This window comes from Dama dama, chromosome 9, assembly GCF_033118175.1.
Source record: "Dama dama isolate Ldn47 chromosome 9, ASM3311817v1, whole genome shotgun sequence".
Lineage (NCBI taxonomy): Eukaryota > Metazoa > Chordata > Mammalia > Artiodactyla > Cervidae > Dama > Dama dama.
The window spans coordinates 24,721,082-24,738,302 of NC_083689.1; the positions used below are offsets into that span (position 1 = coordinate 24,721,082).

General features: G+C 46.5%; 1 protein-coding gene across 1 annotated transcript; it reads right to left on the bottom strand.

Annotated features, from left to right (window-relative positions):
- Nucleotides 1–1,938: 1,938 nt before the first annotated feature.
- LOC133062157 (large ribosomal subunit protein uL22) lies at nt 1,939–2,537 on the bottom strand. The gene has a single exon (XM_061150757.1). The coding sequence runs from the start codon at nt 2,500–2,502 to the stop codon at nt 1,948–1,950; it is 555 nt and encodes a 184-aa protein (XP_061006740.1). The 5' UTR covers nt 2,503–2,537; the 3' UTR covers nt 1,939–1,947.
- Nucleotides 2,538–17,221: the final 14,684 nt, after the last annotated feature.

Below are 17,221 nucleotides of genomic sequence, written 5' to 3' on the forward strand. Positions count from 1 at the left end.
GGCTTCGTCATCACATAGGCACAATCCATTATTAATTCCATGTCCACCCTTCTCCCCTTCCTGGAGGATGGTGGTGAAGCTGAAAGTTTCAAGTTTCTAATCATGGTGTGATTTTTCTGGTGATCACTTCTAGCCAGAAGCCCACCCAAAGTCATCTCACTAGAATAAAAGATTCTCCAGCCAACCAGGAAATTAAAAGGGACTTAGGAACTCTCACCAGAAACTGGGGGGCAAAGACTCTGTGTGTGTGTGTGTGTGTGTGTGTGTGTGTGTGCACACGCACACGCGTGTGCGTATGTGCACTCAGTCATGTTCGACTCTTTGTGACCCCAGGGCCTATAGCCCATCAAGCGCCTCTGTCCGTGGGATTTCCCAGGCAAGAATACTGGAGTGGGTTGCCATTTCCTTCTCCAGGGAAACTTCACCACGCAGGGATCAAACCCGCATCTCCTGAGGCTCCTGCATTGCAGGCGGATTCTTTACCGCTGAGCCACTAATATGCATTTTTTCCTATTATTTCACAAATATCATTTATATACCATGAAACTTACCGTTTTAAATGTTTAACTTTGGACTTCCTTGGTGGTCTACTGGTTAAGACTCTCTGTTTCCCTTGCAGGGTACACAGGTTCAATCCCTGGTTGGGGAACTTAGAAACTGTGTGCCACGCGGAGCAGCCAAAAATAAATAACTCAGTGAATTTTAGTACATTCACAAGTTATACAACCGTCACTCCATCCAATGGTAGAATAGCTTAATCACCAGAAAACAAAACCTGTGACCTTTATAGTCACCCCTCATTCGCCCAGCCCCCAACAACCTGGACCCACCCTCTGTGGATCTGCCTGTTCTGGACGTTTTGCATCAGTGGGATCACTTCTTGTGTGTCTTTCTGTGTCTGCTTCTCTCACTGACTTTCTCTAGTTAGGGCAAGCGGGGGCTACTCTCTAGTTGTGGTGCTTGGGCTTCTCGTTGCAGTGGCTTCTCTTGTTGCGGAGCATGGGCACTAGGGAGCACGGGCTTCAGTAGTTGCAGCTCCCAGGCTCTAGAGCACAGGCTCAGTGTTGTGGCTCATGGGTTTAGTTGCTCCTCGGCACATGGGATCTTCCTGGGCCAGGAATCAAACCCATGTCCCTTGCATTGGCAGGTGAATTCTTTACTACTGAGCCACCAGAGAAGCCCCTATTGAGTTTTTTTGTTTTTTAAACTATTGAATTGTAAGAGTTCTTTAGTCTTCTAGATAAAGCCTCCTTTCAGCTGTCTCCATGTAAACAGTTTCTCCTGCTTCGTGGGTTGTCTTTTCATGTTTTCAATGGCATTCTTGGAAGCCACAAAAGACTTTCATTCTGATGATGTGACAATTATCTAAATGATGTACATTCTTGGGAATTCCCTGGTGACCTAGTGGTTAGGACTCTGTGCTTTCACTGCCAAGGGCCAGGGTTCAGTCTCTGGTTGGGAAACAGATCCCACAAACCGCAAGGCGTAGCCAAAAAAAATTCTTGTGCCTGTGTTTTGAGGGACAAGTATCCTCATTTCTCTTGGCTATGCACGTGGAAACAGGATCAATGCATCACGGGATAAGTGATTGTTAGATTTAGTCATTGATGCTAAACAATTTTCCAAAGCATTGTAAGGATTTACAATCACATGAGCAGTGGAAGAGAGCTCTGGTACTATCTATCCTTGCCAACACTTGGTTTTGTCAGCAATGTTTGTTCAGTTAATACACACACATAAGGCTATAGTCATGGTGTCTATATGGCATGGAGATAGTTTGCCCTGATCACTCAGAAGGTCAATGGAAAAAAAAAAAAAGGTCAATGGCAGAGCACCAGCCATCTGGCTCAGAGCTAGAAACACCTCTGCTTCTGCTGTTAATGTTCACACTGCTATATTTATTTATTTATTTATTTTACTTTTATTTGCATTTATTTTCTGCGGCATTTATTCCCGGGCCATAAGTTTTTGTTTCTTCAGTTTCTTCTGGGATATCTTTTTCTTCTGTGCAACCTCCTCTTCTGGTTTAGGAACAATCTGTTCTTTTTCAGTAAGGATCATCTCAATGTGGCAGGGAGAGCTCATGTAGGGGTTGATCCGACCGTGAGCTCTGTAAGTCCTGCGCCTCATCTTGGGGGCTTTGTTCACTTGGATGTGCTCAATGACCAGAGAATCTACATCTAAGCCCTTAAGTTCAGCATTACTCTCTGCATTTTTGAGCATGTGTAGTAAAAATTCAGCACTCTTTTTGGGCCACCGACCCTGCGTCCAGCCCCACTGTTTGGCCTGTGCACACCTACCAACTCCACCATTGTAACGACGGAATGGCACACATTGCTTCTTTAAAGTGACATCCTTCAGATACTTGGTGGCTTTTCGGATATGCATACCCTTTATGGCCTGGGCAGTCTCACGAGTGTTCTTAAAGTGAACACGAAGATTTGAACCTCTTGATTTGCATGATTTTGTGGGGTTTTCTGGGTCTAGTGAATAGCGCACCATTTTTAAGGGTCAGCTCAGGCCGCTTACCGGAAAAAGCCACACTGCTATATTTAAAATGGATAACCGGGACTTCCCTGGTGGCTCAGGGGTAAAGAATCCGCCTGCCAATGCAGGAGATGCAGCTTCAATTCTTGGTCTAGGAAGATCCCACATGCCGCAGAGCAGCTAAGCCCATGCACCATAACTACTGAGCCACCCTGCCATGAGCCCACGTTCCACAATGAGAGAAGTCACCACAATGAGAAGCCCACACACTACAACAAAGACTAGCTCCCATTCTCCGAAACTACATAAAAGCCCATGCAACAGTGAAGATCCAGCACAGCCAAAAATAAATAAAATAATTTTTTTAATAATAAAATAATAAAATGGATAACCATCAAGGACCTAGTGTATACCACATGGAACTCTGTTCAATGTTATTTGGTAGCCTGGATGGGAGGGGAGTTTGGGGGAGAATGGATACATGTATATGTATGGCTCAGTCCCTTCTCTGTTCAGTTGAAACTGTCATAACATTGTTAATCAGCGACACCCCAATACAAAATAAAAAGTTTTATATATATATTTGGCTGCACCAGGTCGTAGTTGCAGCATGTGGAATCAAGTTCCCTGACCAGAGTTTGGGAGCATCTAGTTCCCTGCATTGGGAGCTCGGACTCTTAGTCACTGGACCACCAGGAAAATCTCTGCTCCTGCCTTTGAAGGCTCGAGTCCCTGAGGTTGTGTCTGGCTGGTGTCTGGTGAGTGATTAGACATCTCCAAGCCCCAGAGACACCAGTTAGGCTGCCTGGAGCCCCTGGTGGCTGCGGAGGGGATCCCAGCAAAGAGCTCATCATCTTGCATCACCCATGGTACCCATAACCACGGGCACCAGGCAGGTCTGCTGGGAGGACACGGAGAGCGGGTGACTCCTGTCATGACTGCGGTGTGAATTGGGCTGCCAGGGAGGTGATTAAGGGGCCTCGAGGGGCCTGTTCACAGCCGAGGCTCCACTGGGAGCTCAACGATGAGATCCTGAGGTTTGGTTTCACCAGTTGTAACCTGGGATTGTTGTATTCCCTGTTGGTCTCATCTCATGGGGAGAAGAAAAGGCAGCGCTGACAGGAAGAAAAAAAAGAGAAGGAAGGGCAAAGGTGTTAATTATATTGACTTTAATAATGACAATAGGACTTCCCTGGTGGAAGTGTTAAGTCCATGCTTCCACTGCAGGGGGCCCAGGTTCGATCCCTGGTTGGGGAACTAAGATCCTACATGTTGAGCTGTCAAAAAATAAAAACAAAGAGGTTAAGCTCAAGTTGAGATGAGGATACAAGGTCCTGTTTCCTTGGAAACTACTGAATGGAATGTTGTGTCTAGACATCCTTTACTTGAAGCTCTACATCTGGGCTGGAAATCCAGGCTGCTCCTCTGGTCAAAGTGACCTACGGGGGGTTCACAGCCTCCAAGAAAGAGTAAGATGTTGCATTGTCACCAGCAGGACTCAAAATAGTGACAAGAGCCTATAATTTTAGAGACCAATGTGGTCCCGCCCTGTTATTCTCATGTGATTTGTTGTTGTTCAGTGGCTAAGTCATGTCTGAGTCTTTGTGACCCCATGGACTGTAGAACACCAGGCTCTTCTGTCCATGCGATTCTCCGGGCAAGAATACTAGAGTGGGTTACCATTTCCTTCTCCAGGGAATCTTCCTGACCCAGGGACAGAACCAAGGTCTCCTGCATTGCAGGTGGATTCTTTACTGTCTGAGCCACCAGGGAAAACCAGGAAAAAGTGTGGGGAAGAGTAGATCTATGTCGGAGAAACCTGACAAACACACCTCAGCCAGGTGATCAACAACACCCACTGTGACAAGTCGTATGAATGGCACGGACACCGATACCATGTGCTGAGAAGGGCCCTTTGTCTCTATGGTGTCCTCCTTCCTAAAAACTCATCACCTTGGTATATTCATAAGGAAAACACCAGACAAGCCACCATTGAGGGATATTGCAGAAAATTTCCAACAAGCACTCTGTAAAACTGTCAAAGTCATCAAAAGCAAGAATTTCTGAGAAATTGTGTTAGCCAAGAGGTTCTTAAGAGGATGAATGGGACAACTAACTGTCATGTGGTAACCTGAGACAGAAAAAAAAAGGACACAGAATTGGAAAATCCACAGAGACAGAGAGTAGAACCTAGATTAGTGTGTACCAGGGGCTGGGAGAGTGAATGGTTCATGAGGACAGAGTTGCAGCTTGAGAAATTGAGAAAGTTCTGAAAGGAGATGGTGAAGATGTTTTCACAACACTGTGAATGTATTGAGTACAACTGAACCGCTTTAAATGGCTAAAATAGTAAATTTTATATTATGTGTATTTTACCACATTTTTTTAAAGCACATCTGGAAATGCCAGGAGTCCTATATGGTTGACAAGATGGCTTCTGGAAGGTGCCACAAGGTCAAAATAGCAGAAGAGAATTTGCTTTTTTGTGTTTTTCCTTTGTTTTTAATCAGCATGCTCAAACCAACTGGTATAATTTGAGGCCCAAATATGGACACTTTTTTTTTTTTAATTATTTTTTGGCTATACCATGCAGCATGCAGGATCTTAGTTCCCCAACCAGGGATTGAACCCATGCCCCTCACTGGGGAAGCACAGAGTCTTAACCACTTGACCACAAGGGAAGTCCCATACCTGGACACTTGGAAACTTGGTGTTAGTCTTTCAGCCGTGTCCAATTCTTTGTGACCCCACAGACTGTAACCCACCAGGCTCCGCTGTCCGTGGAATTCTCCAGGCAAGAATACTGGAGTACATAGCCGTTCCTTTCTCCAGGGGATCTTACCTACCCAGGGATCAAACCCAGGTCTCCTGCATTGCAGGAAAAGTCTTTACCGTCTGAGCCACCAAGGAAGATAATTCCTAAGAGATGTGTTAGTAAATGGGAGTGTTTCTTTTAATCACAGGCCTCCCCTATTGCATATCCGTTGGGAGTCTCTGGGTGTGAAAATATTGAGAAGTTCCAGGAACAATCCAAGCTCTTGGGCTGCCCTGGAACTCGAGGATGACCCCCAGCTTGAGACCAAGTAAGAACTTGGAAACAGGGAGACCTGGGTGTAGTTAGCAAGACATACTAGGAGTTAGAGCCTCAGAAACCCAAACCCCTGGCCAAGAGAGACAAGCTGGGGTGGGGGGTAGGAAAGGGGGGTGTTTCAGTACCATGGAGAGCGCTGAGCTGCCTAGAGGGAGCCCAGAATCCAGATTCTGCTGAAATGGGGAGAACGTAGCAGTGTAAACCAGGGGGCAGAGGAAGTGCAGCCTCAGACCCCAGGGACTTTGTGGTAGGTGTAGAGTGCCCTGAAAGGGCTCCACCTATTTTACTTAGCGAAAGATGGGGTTTCTGCTTTTCTAAACTCCGCATTTAGCCCTCCATTGCCTTCCTCCTGCCCACAGGCACTTGGAACCCGGTTCGTCACAGCCCTGGTGACTGGCCTGGAGTTAGACAGACCAGGCCAACCACTGACCAGCTCCTTGTGACTCAAGCAAGTCACTGGATCTATTACAGGGAGGGGAACCCCTTCCAGGGCTTGAGAGTGGGCTCTTGTCTAACACGTGGAAATGAATTGTCCAAGGAGACACACGTGCTGACAAAGCAAGAGATTTCATTGGGAAGGGGTGCCCAGGTGGAAAGCAGCAGGGCAAGGGAACCCAGGAGAATTGCTTTCCCACGTGGTTTGCAGTCTTGGGTTTTATGGTGACGGGATTAGTTTCTGGTTTGCCTTTGGCCAATCATTTGGACTCAGGGTCCTTCCTGGTGGCACACACATTGCTCAGCCATGATGGAAGCCAGCGAGAAGGATTCTGGGAGATGGTCAGACCTGTGCGTCTCCTTTTGACCTTTCCCAAACTCTTCTAGGTTTTGGTGGCTTATTAGTTCTGTGTTCTTTACCAGGACCTCCTATCATAAAATAACTCATGCAAATGGTTACTATGGTGCCCGGCCAGGGTGGGCAGTTTCAGTCAGTGTGTTTCCCCTAACAGAATCATCAAGCTTCCATTTTTGTTTTCTCATCTGCAAAATGAGATGTTTATAAAGTATGGTGGAGTAGGAAATGGCAACCCACTCCAGTATTCTTGCCTGGAAAATCCCATGGATAAAGGAGCCTGGCAGGCTATAGTCCATGGGGTCATAAAGAGTCAGACACAACTGAGCATGCACACATGCATAAAGTATGTGTGCAGATAAAAGGTCCTCCCCCTCAAAGATGTCCATGTCTTAGTCCCCAGAACATGTGAACAAGGTCCTACTATATATCACAGGGAACCATATTCAATATCCTGTAATAAACCATAATGAAAAAGAATATGAAAAAGCATATATATATATATATATATATATATAAAAGAAACAGACTCATGGACTTAGAGAATGAACTTATGATGAACTTATGGTAGCAGGGGAGAAAAATGGAGGAAAGAAATAATTAGAGAGTTTGGGATAGACAGACAGGTACACACTGCTATATTTAGAATGGATAACCAACAAGGTCCTACTGTACAGCTTAGGGACCTCTGCTTAATGTTATGTGGCAGCCTGGATGGGAGAGGAGTTTGTAGGGAGAATGGAAACATGTGTATGCATGGCTGAGTCCTTTTTCTGTTCTCCTGAAACTACCACAACATTGTTAATTGGCTATACGCCAATATAAAGTGAAAAGAATACATATATATGTATAACTGTGTCACTTTGTTGTACAGCAGAAATTAACACGTTGTAAATTAACTATACTTCAATAGATTTTTTAAAAAAAACAATTTAGATTATACGTATTAAGACCTCCTATTTTAAGATAACTCATGCAAGTGAGTTATTATGATGCCTGGCCAGGACGGGTGGTTTCCATCAGTGTCTCCCCTAACATACCCGGAGACTGTAAAGTAGGCCTTGAAGAGCTGGCAGTGCCATCATTTCCCTTTGGAGGGAAATTTGGTGAATTCACTGAGATTTCCCAGAGCACCTGGTGACAAGAAGTCATCCTCAGTGTGCCAGTCTTTGCCAAGAAAAAAATATTGCATTTCTGGGTCTTGTCGGACCCCATGGTAAAGACTGTCAGAGGAACTGTCTGTCCAGCTGACTTCAGTTCAAATCGCTGGCTGACAGAACAAGTAACCTATTAAGGGGTGGTTGTTCTAAGCCACTAAGTTTTTGCTTTTTAAAATATTTATTTAGTTGGCTGCACTGAGTCTTCGTTGTGGCATTCAGGATCTAGTTCCCCAACCAGGAATCGAACCCCGGGCCCCCTGCATTGGAATCACAGAGTCTTGGCCACTGGATCAACAGGGAAGTCCCTAAGCTACTAAGTTTTGAGGTGGTTTGTATGTAGCAACGGATAACTGGTGTGCACAGTCAAGACCAGGGTCAGTCAGGAAGGGGTGTATGTGTTGAGAACTCTAGTGGGAGACCCAGGAAACACTCATGGCATAGCATGAGGTATGCATAGTCCTCTTGTTGGGATAGACTCAAATATTTGGGGACAGAAATCTGCTCTTACCTTCCAGGGACAGTGTGTGGTGTGTTTCCTGTAAGTCAGAAAGAGCCCATTATACGCAAGTACATTGTATGTACATGTGTATGTGTGTGTGTGTGTGTGTGTGTGTATGTGTACAAATATGATCTTCTTCTACATACTCCTCAGCATGTGGACTTTTTCTTGCATTGTGTTGTGTCCATTCATCGCCACGAGGACATCTATCTAAAATTACATCTGCTGGATGACCTTCGACTTGGCACACAGACTTGTCATCATCCTCCCCTGCCGAGACAGAGGTGTCCGTGCTCCCAGTCTTGCCAAGAATGAGTTCGCTGACCCCAGGACCAAGCAAACGAGGCATCAGGAATGCAGCAAGAGCATGCTTGGCAGGTTCTATTAATAGATTGGCTGCAAAGCTGGTATTATGATTGTATTTGCTATCACTGCTTTTCTTCTAATTGTGATAAAATGTACATGAATATGGTGGTGGCTGGTGGCTCAGTGGTAAAGAATCTGCCTGGCATGCAGAAGACAAGGTTTCAATCCCAGGGGTTGGGAAGATCCCCTGGAGAAGGGAATGGCAAACCACTCCAGTATTCCTGCCTGGTAAATCCCCTGGAGAGAGGAGCCTGGAGGGCTACAGTCCCTGGGGTTACAAACTGGACACGACTGGTGACTAAAACAACATATACACACAGAAAGGACACAGATTACAAAGTGACCAGTTTAATAAATTTATTTCTAGACAAACCAACTGAGGAACAGAATACCTGATCAGTCTTCCTCAAAGCTTTCAAGGTATCAAAATTCAGGAAAGTCTCAGAGACTGTCACATCCCAGAGGAGACTGGGAGAGAAAAAGGACTTACAGGGAAAACTAGGGAAATTCTAGCAAAGTCTGGACTTTAGTTAATAATAATGTATCTATTTTGATTCTTTAGTTGGGACAAACATATCATACTGTGTAATGTGCTGGAAATAGGAGTCCAGGGGCACTCTGTACCTTCTGTACAGATCGTTTCAACGTTTTTGTCAATCTAAGCTATTCTAAAATCAAGTGAGTACTAAACAGAGATAAGAATATTATTTTCTCAATTTGAACATGCCTGAGTGTATTTTCATGGTCACATATTTGCTTTCTGGGTGTGTCTTGCCATCAGTAGCTAATGAGAGCTGCCAGCCCTGGGAAGGTATGGGTGGTCTGCAGGTGGCTTGCCTTGGACCTGAAGACCACGGTTGTGGTGAGAAAGTCTGCAGCCTTGGGCAGCAATGAGAACTGTGAGGGGAGGAAGGGCCCAGTCACTTAGGAACTGAATCTATCAATAAAGCTATTTTTTTCTTTTTTTTCTTTTCCATTATGGTTTGTCACAAGATATCGAATATAGTTCCCTGTGCTGTACAGTAGGACTTTGTTGTTTATCCACCTTATATATTCTAGGAAGATTCATCTATGTGTGCTCAGTCATATCCAATTCTTTTGTAACCCCATGGACTGTAGGGCCTCCCAGGTGGCGCTAGTGGTAAGAACCTGCCTGTCAATGCAGGAGATATAAGAGACAAGGGTTTGATCCCTGGATTGCGAAGATCCCCTGGTGAAGGGCATGACAACCCACTCCAGTCAGTATTCTTGCTTGGAGAATCCCATGGACAGAGGAGCCTGGCTGTCTTTGCTCCATAGTGTTGCAAAGAGTTGGACATGATTGAAGTGACTTAGCACACACGCACGTGGACTGTAGCCTGCTAGGCTCCTCTGCCCATGGAATTTCCCAGGCAAGAATATTACAGTGGATTGCCATTTCCTTCTCCAGAGTATCTTCCCGACCCAGGGATCAAACCTATGTCTCCTGCTTTGGCAGGTGGATTTTTTACCACTAGCGCCAATATAATAGTTTGCATCTGCTAATCCCAAACTCCCAATCCTTCCCTTCCCCAACCGTCTCCCCCTGGGCAACCACAAGTCCATTCTCTATGTCTGTGAGTCTGTTTCTGTTTTGTAGATAAGCTCATTTGTGTTATATTTTAGATTCCCTGTGTAAGTGGTATCATATTGTATCTGTCTTTCTCTAACTTACTTTGATTTTAGTATGACCTTATCTGGTTTCATCCATGTTGCTGCAAATGGCATTATTTCATTCTTTTTTTGTTGGCTGAGTAATATTCCATTGTATAGCTGTACCATATGTTCTTCATCCATACCTGTCAATGGACATACAGGTTGTTTCCATGTCTTGCCTATTGTGAACAGTGTTACTATGAATATTAGTATTCTCTTCCAATTAAAGTTTTGTCTTTATATATGCCCAGGAATGGGGTTGCTAGATCATATGATAGCCCTCTGTTCTCTGTACCTCTTACATCAGCAAGCTGCACTCCAGTCCTTGCTCTCAGTATCACCTCCGGGATATCCAACCTGCAAAAGAGACCTTGACAAGAGAGAAAGACTCAGGGAAAAGCTAACTGCACAAGGAAGTGATTGATGCCATCACCCCTGAGCACAGATTTGTGGTTTCATCCCCAATGCTCATCTCAGATCTCCTGCCTGCCCTACTCTAGGTCACCTCAGGACGCAGAGGTGACCTGGATAGAGTCCCTGTTTGAGCAGGAATCTGGGGGCACCAGCAGGTCAGAATAATATTAGTGCAGGGTCTCCCCCATGATACTTCCAACATTCAGGGCAGATTATCCTCTGTGGGGGGAGTCCTGGGCACTGTGAGGAGTTGAACAGCATCCCTGGCCCCCACCCATTTGATTCCAGGAGCCCCTCCCGGCCCCAGTTGTGACAACCACAGATTTTTCCCAGACATCATCAAAGAACTGGGTGGGGTGGGGACAGGATGGCCCTGGGTGAGAACAGCTGTGTTGAAACCGCCAGCCTGGCTAGGGGCAAAGCCTCCACATGTCCCATCAGTGCCTGCATTTAGAACTGCCCCTTCACTTCCCTTCCCACCTCCCCCTGCCCTTCAGTGATACTGAGACATCAGTCCCATATAAAAAACCACACCTTCTCAATTTACTGTTTGCTTCCCTCTCTAGAATTAAAACTGTCTACCTGAGATTGGGACTTGAATCCGTGTAACAGGATCTGAACCTATGTGCCAGGGCTTGAACCCAGCCAAAGCCCAACATGGAGCTCAAATTCACCCGGCTGGGACTCAAATCCAGCCAAAACCCACAGTCTTCCAACTGAGATCACACACATGGTTTGAGGACCTAATGAAGCTCGGGTTCTTTATGTCTCATCGCAGAAAGAGTTCAGTGAGAGACAAAGTGATAGGTAAGAAGTGGATTTATTCAGAGAGAAACACACTCCACAGACAGTGTGGGCTGTTCCAGAGGGCAAGTTCAGCCTCACAAGGCACTGTGGTTAGCTTTTATGGGATGGGTGATTTCTCAGGTTAATGAGTGGAAGGATTATTCCAACAATTTGAGGGAAGAGGTGAAGATTTCTAGGAATTGGGCCACAGCCCACTTTTTAGTCTTTGATGGTTGACCATCAAACTCATGGCACCTCTGGGTGTGTCCCTTAGTTTGCTGAGGTGTTACAATGTGTAATGAAGATCAAGGTCTAATCCAAGTTGACTTATCTGCTATCTTGAACCCATTTGATTCTAATCAGTTTATATTGTGTCCTTGGGAAAGGTTGCGCCCTACTGCCCTCCCCTCCTGTTTCAAAATGTGAAATTTTTTTTTAACTAATTAAAATTTTTTTTCACTTATTTATTTATTGGCTGCCCTGGATCTTTGTTGCTGCACACAGTAAGTCTCAGGTTGTGGCGAGCTGGGGCTACTCTTCTTTGTGGCATGAGGGCTTCTCATTGCAGTGGCTTCTCTTGTTGCCAAGCACTGGCTCAGTAAGTAAGTGCGGGCTTCACTGTTTGTGGGGTATGGGCTTAGTGGCTCCATGGTGTGTGGGATCTTCCCATCCAGGGATTGAACCCACATTACCTGCATTGGCAGGCAGATTCCTATCCACTGCGCCAGCAGAGAAGCCCCTAGAACATGAACTGATTGAGAATGGGGGTCCTGTTACATTCCCAGCAACAATCTGCTGTGTATTAGTGAGGTAGAAATTGCTAGGCAGTAAGTGTAGGACTCTGAGACGTAGGTCTTGTTTTCAGTAAACATCTCACTCCATTAGCCTAAAGCTATACCCTTTGTCCCAAATTCCTGAAATGTGTCCTTGGTCTGATAAACTATTAGCACTCAGATCCAGAAAAGGGCAGTAATTAATGTATGTCCCATATGCCTGAGGGAAAAACAACTGGTGATCATTAATCTTAATCCCATAAGGTGGTCCATTGTAAAATGGCCAGGGGGCATGAAAAAGGGTGGTGACTTAAGGATCAAGAGGAACCATAAAGATATTAAATTAATGTGACCTTTAACTGATTGGTTAGAAGTGATGTATTTTAAGGACAGGAGCCAATTAAAAATGTACAGATTAATACTGGTAAACATACAAAAGTGCTATAATCTTCCTCTTCTGGGGGACTCTTTACCACCTCTCAGTGTTTATTCTAAGGTCTTTGTACTTTCTTTCTCTTTAATGAATCCTATTCACTTGCTACCTTGAATGTTTCCATGTCTGTGAAACTCATTCTTCACCTCCATGAACAAGAACTTGGATTCCCATTTCATTAGATACTTGGTAAATACTTGCTGAATAAAGGGGTTGAAGACAAGGATGAATGGATGAATAAATGAAGATTACCATATAGGAAGGTAGAGGAGGGTTCCCTTTCTGGTTCTCAGGGGTTGAGAGATCAAGTAAGAGGTCTGTCCTCAATAGGCTGATTAGCCCCCTCTAGGGTTCCCTGGGACTGAGGGTCTTCCCAGAATTCCAGCACTAAAAGTTGGGTGGTCTGGGGCAAACTGGGGGCGGGGGATTGGCCACCCAACCAAACCATGATAACAATTTCAACTTCAATATTTGGAAGGATTGATGCTGAAGCTGAAGCTGTAATACTTTGGCCACCTGATGCAAAGAGTTGATTCTTTGGAAAAGTCCCTGATGCTGGGAAAAGTTGAGGGCAAGAGGAGAAGGGGGTGACACAGGATGAGATGATTGGATGGCATCACTGACTCAATGGACATGAGTTTGAGCAAACTCAGGGAGATAGTGAAGGAAAGGGAAGCCTGGCAAGCTGCAGTCCATGGGGTCACAAAGAGTCAGATATGACTTAGAGACTGAGCAGCAACAAAGGGTAGGTGAGGGCACACCCTGAACCCAGCCTAGTGTAGGAGAGTCTGAGAAGGTTCCGGAGGAAGTGACAGTAACACAGGAGGGAGGGAGGAGTCTAAGGAAGAAAGCAGCACCGCTGACAGCATGTGCCAATATCCCTGGGCCCAAGGTCATACCTGACTAGGGCTTGCTTTGACATCTATCAGATGGTGGGCGTGGGCACAGGGAGGGGCTAGGGTTTTCAGCTGGTGAGGGTTCTCAGGGCTATCATGTGGCTGGTGCCTGAATCAGGGTCTCAGAGGACCCTGGAGGTCTCTGCAGAAATGGGGTTGGTGACAGCTAAGGGGGAAGGGGAAGAAGCTGAGAGGTAAGGGAGTGGGAAGAGACAGAGATTTTCTGTAGACAACAGCTCTCTCTAGCTATGTCCTGCGGGATGCAAGCTTAAAATAGCTCCTAGTGCAGGGAGCCTGGGAGCCACGGTGACTGGCTCTCCTCTGTGGTGTGGGTAAGGTGGTGGCTCTGGGCATCGTGGGCTGGGAAGAGGGTGCCCAGAGCAGGGACCCTTCTCTGCAGGACCTTGCTGGCTACCCTTAGCTCAAGTCCTCCAGCCCTGTGAGTGGGGGGCTCATCCATTTCTGAGTCCTCCTGCTGGGTCCCCTTACAACACAGACACACAACTTTGGCGGGTGTGTTCCCAGCAACCACGGCATCCATTTTTAAAAGATTTTGGAGGATAAACATACAGACAAGGGCAGAATGGATGCTTTTTTCAAGTCAGTGATTCTGTGTAACTCCCACCCACAGTCCTGACCAAGAACACCCTTGGGGCTCCAGCCTCCATCTGGGGCTCCAGAGGGACCTTCAGAAGCTTCCCTATACCTTCCTGCAGATCCTGTCTCTCCCTCCACGTCCTTGTGAGCAGCACCCGAGAGTGCGGGACTGTGGGGCTGTACTGCTGTTAGGACAGTTGGAATTCCATGTGAGCTCCAGCCAGCCCCCCTGCCAGCGCCCTGTGTACTTCTCTGACCCCAAGACACCTCGCCTGGGGACTTGTAACACTAAAGGCACACACTGTAAGCACAAGCATCGGGCTTCCTGGCTGGCACAGAGCAAGTGCTCAACTGTCATAAGGGTCTGTGAGGGTCTGTGTCAGTGAGGGTTCTCCAGACAAACAGAATCCACTGGGTGTGTATATACACACACATACATACATATATTGTGTTAAGTTGCTCAGTTGTGTCCAACTCTTTGCGACTCTACCAACTGTAGCTTGCCAGGCTCCTCTGTCTATGGGATTCTCCAGGCAAGAATACTAGAATGGTAGCCATTCCCTCCTCCAGGGGATCTTCCCGAGCCAGGGATAGAACTCAGGTCTCCTGCATTGGAGGCAGATTCTTTACCATCTGAGCCACCAGGGAAGCCCCCACATACATATATACATGCATACAAAAATAAATAGGTGTGTACACATATGCAGTATGTATATAGACATATACATCTATAATATATACAATGTAATGCACATACACACATATAAAATAGTTTATGCAGTATATAAACACACATATATACATATAATATATACAATTTGTTGTTGCTCAGTCACTAAGTCACATATGACTCTGCAACTGTATGAACTGCAGCACGCCAGGATTCCCTGTCCTTCACTATCTCCCTGAGTTTGCTCAAACTCATGTCCATTGAGTCAGTGATGCCATCCAACCATCTCATCTTCTGTCACCCGCTTCTCTTCTCCATGTGTATGCATCCACACATACAAAGATATATAGGTGTGTGTATATATACTATATATATATGTGTGTGTGTGTATGCATGCATGTTGTTTAGTCGCTAAGTTGTGTCCAACTCTTTTGAAACCCCAAGGACTGTAGCCTGCCAGGCTCCTCCATCCATGGGATTTCCCAGGAAAGAAAACTGGGAAATTTCTTTCTTCAGGGAATCTTTCCCACCCAGGGACTGAACCCTTGTCTCCTGATGGCAGGCAGATTTTTTTTTACCACTGAGCCACCAGTATGTAGGCATGGTTGCTCAATTGTGTCCGACTCTCTGTGACCCCATGGACTGCAGCCTGCCAGGTGGAAGCCATATACATAGTATATACACATATATACATACAATACCTATACAACATATACATATACAGGTATATAACATACATACACACCTGTACATATATACTGTATATATACAGTATGACAAGGCTGTACATTGTCGCCTTGCTTATTTAACTTCTATGCAGTGTGCATGCATGCGAAGTACCTTCAGCCGTGTTCAACTCTTTGTTGCCCCATGGACTGTAGCCCGCCAGGCTCCTCCATCCATGGGGATTCTCCAGGTAAGAACACTGGAGTGGGTTGCCGTGCCCTCCTCTGGTCTATACAGAGTACATCATGTGAAATGCTGGGCTAGATGAATCACAAGATGGAATCAAGATTGCTGGGAGAAATATCAACAACCTTAGATTTGCAGATGATACCACTCAAATGGCAGAAAATGAGGAGGAACTAAAGAGCCTCTTAGTGAGGGTGAAAGAGGAGAATTAAAAAGTTGACTTGAAAAAAAAAAAAAGTTGACTTGAAACTCAACATTTGGAAAACTAAGATCACAGCATCCAGTCCCACCACTTAATGGCAAATAAATGGGGAAAAAATGGAAGCAGTGACAGACTTCATTTTCTCACTGTAGGCTTCCCAGGTGGCTCAGTGGTAAAGAATCCACCTTCCAGGGCAGGAGACACAGGAGATGCGTATTTGATCACTGAATTGAGAAGATCCCCTGGAGGAGGAAATGGAAACCCACTCCAGTATTCTTGCTGGGAAATCCCATGGAGAGAGGGGCCTGGTGGGCTCTGTCCATGGAGTCGCAAAGAGTTGGACATGACTAAGCACACACATACAAAATCACTGCAGATGGTGACTGCAACCACGAAATTAAAAGATCCTTGCTTCTTGGAAGGATACTATGACAAACCTAGACAGCATATTAAGAAACAGAGACATCACTTTGCCAACAATGGTCCATATAGTCAAAGCTGTTTTTTCCAGTAGTCACCTATGGATGTGAGATTTGGACCATCAAGAAGGCCAAGCACCAAAGAATTGATGCTTTTCAACTGTGGTGCTGAAGACTCTTGAGAGTCCCTCCAGATTGCAAAGACAAACCGGTCAATCCTAAAGGAAATCAGCCCTGAATATTCATTGGAAAGACTGATCCTGAAGCTTAAGCTCTAATACTTTCGCTACCTGACGGGAAAAGAACACTCACTGGAAAAGACCCTGATGCTGCGAAAGATTGAGGGCAAAAAGAAGGGGGTGGCAAAGGATGAGACGGTTAGATAGCATCACTGACTCAATTCACTGACATGAATTTGAGCAAATTTGGGGGGTTAGTAGAGGATACAGGAGCCTGGCGTGCTGCAATCCATGGGGTCACAAAAAGTTGGATACAACTTACCGACTGAACAACAATAGGCTAAATACATGGCATTCTTGTGACCAGAAGCCGGATCTGTGCCGGTCACCTTTAATAAGAAATTATACTTTTATTATGGGGGGGGAGGGTGTTCCTGTCAGCCAAGAGCAGGTTTCGAACCCTTTATCTCAGGCCTCCCGGGGTCTCCCCGGGTTCCCGCTTGGGGCTGGTGGGGGCAGCCGAGGGCAGCCGAGGACGTGCGTGCGTGCGTGCGTGCGTGCGTGGGAGCGGGAGAGCCCACGGGGCGGGCCGGCGGGGGGGGCCGCACGAGGCGCGGCGGGCGGGGCAGCGGGAGCGCACCGCCTCCTCGCGCCCAGGCCCCCCCGCGCGCGCGCCGCGAGTGGTTCAGCCCGGCCCCCGGCTCATTGTGCTCGTCTCACGCCGGCCCAAGATGGCGGCGGCGCTGGAGGCCCCGGGCCTGTGACCACAAAGAGGGAGCCGGGGGCTGGACGGGAGCGCGGTGGCGGCGGCTGAGGCCCAGGCCAGGCCCCCTCCCCTCAGCCTCCCGCCCGCCCTCCTCCGCCCGTCCGCCC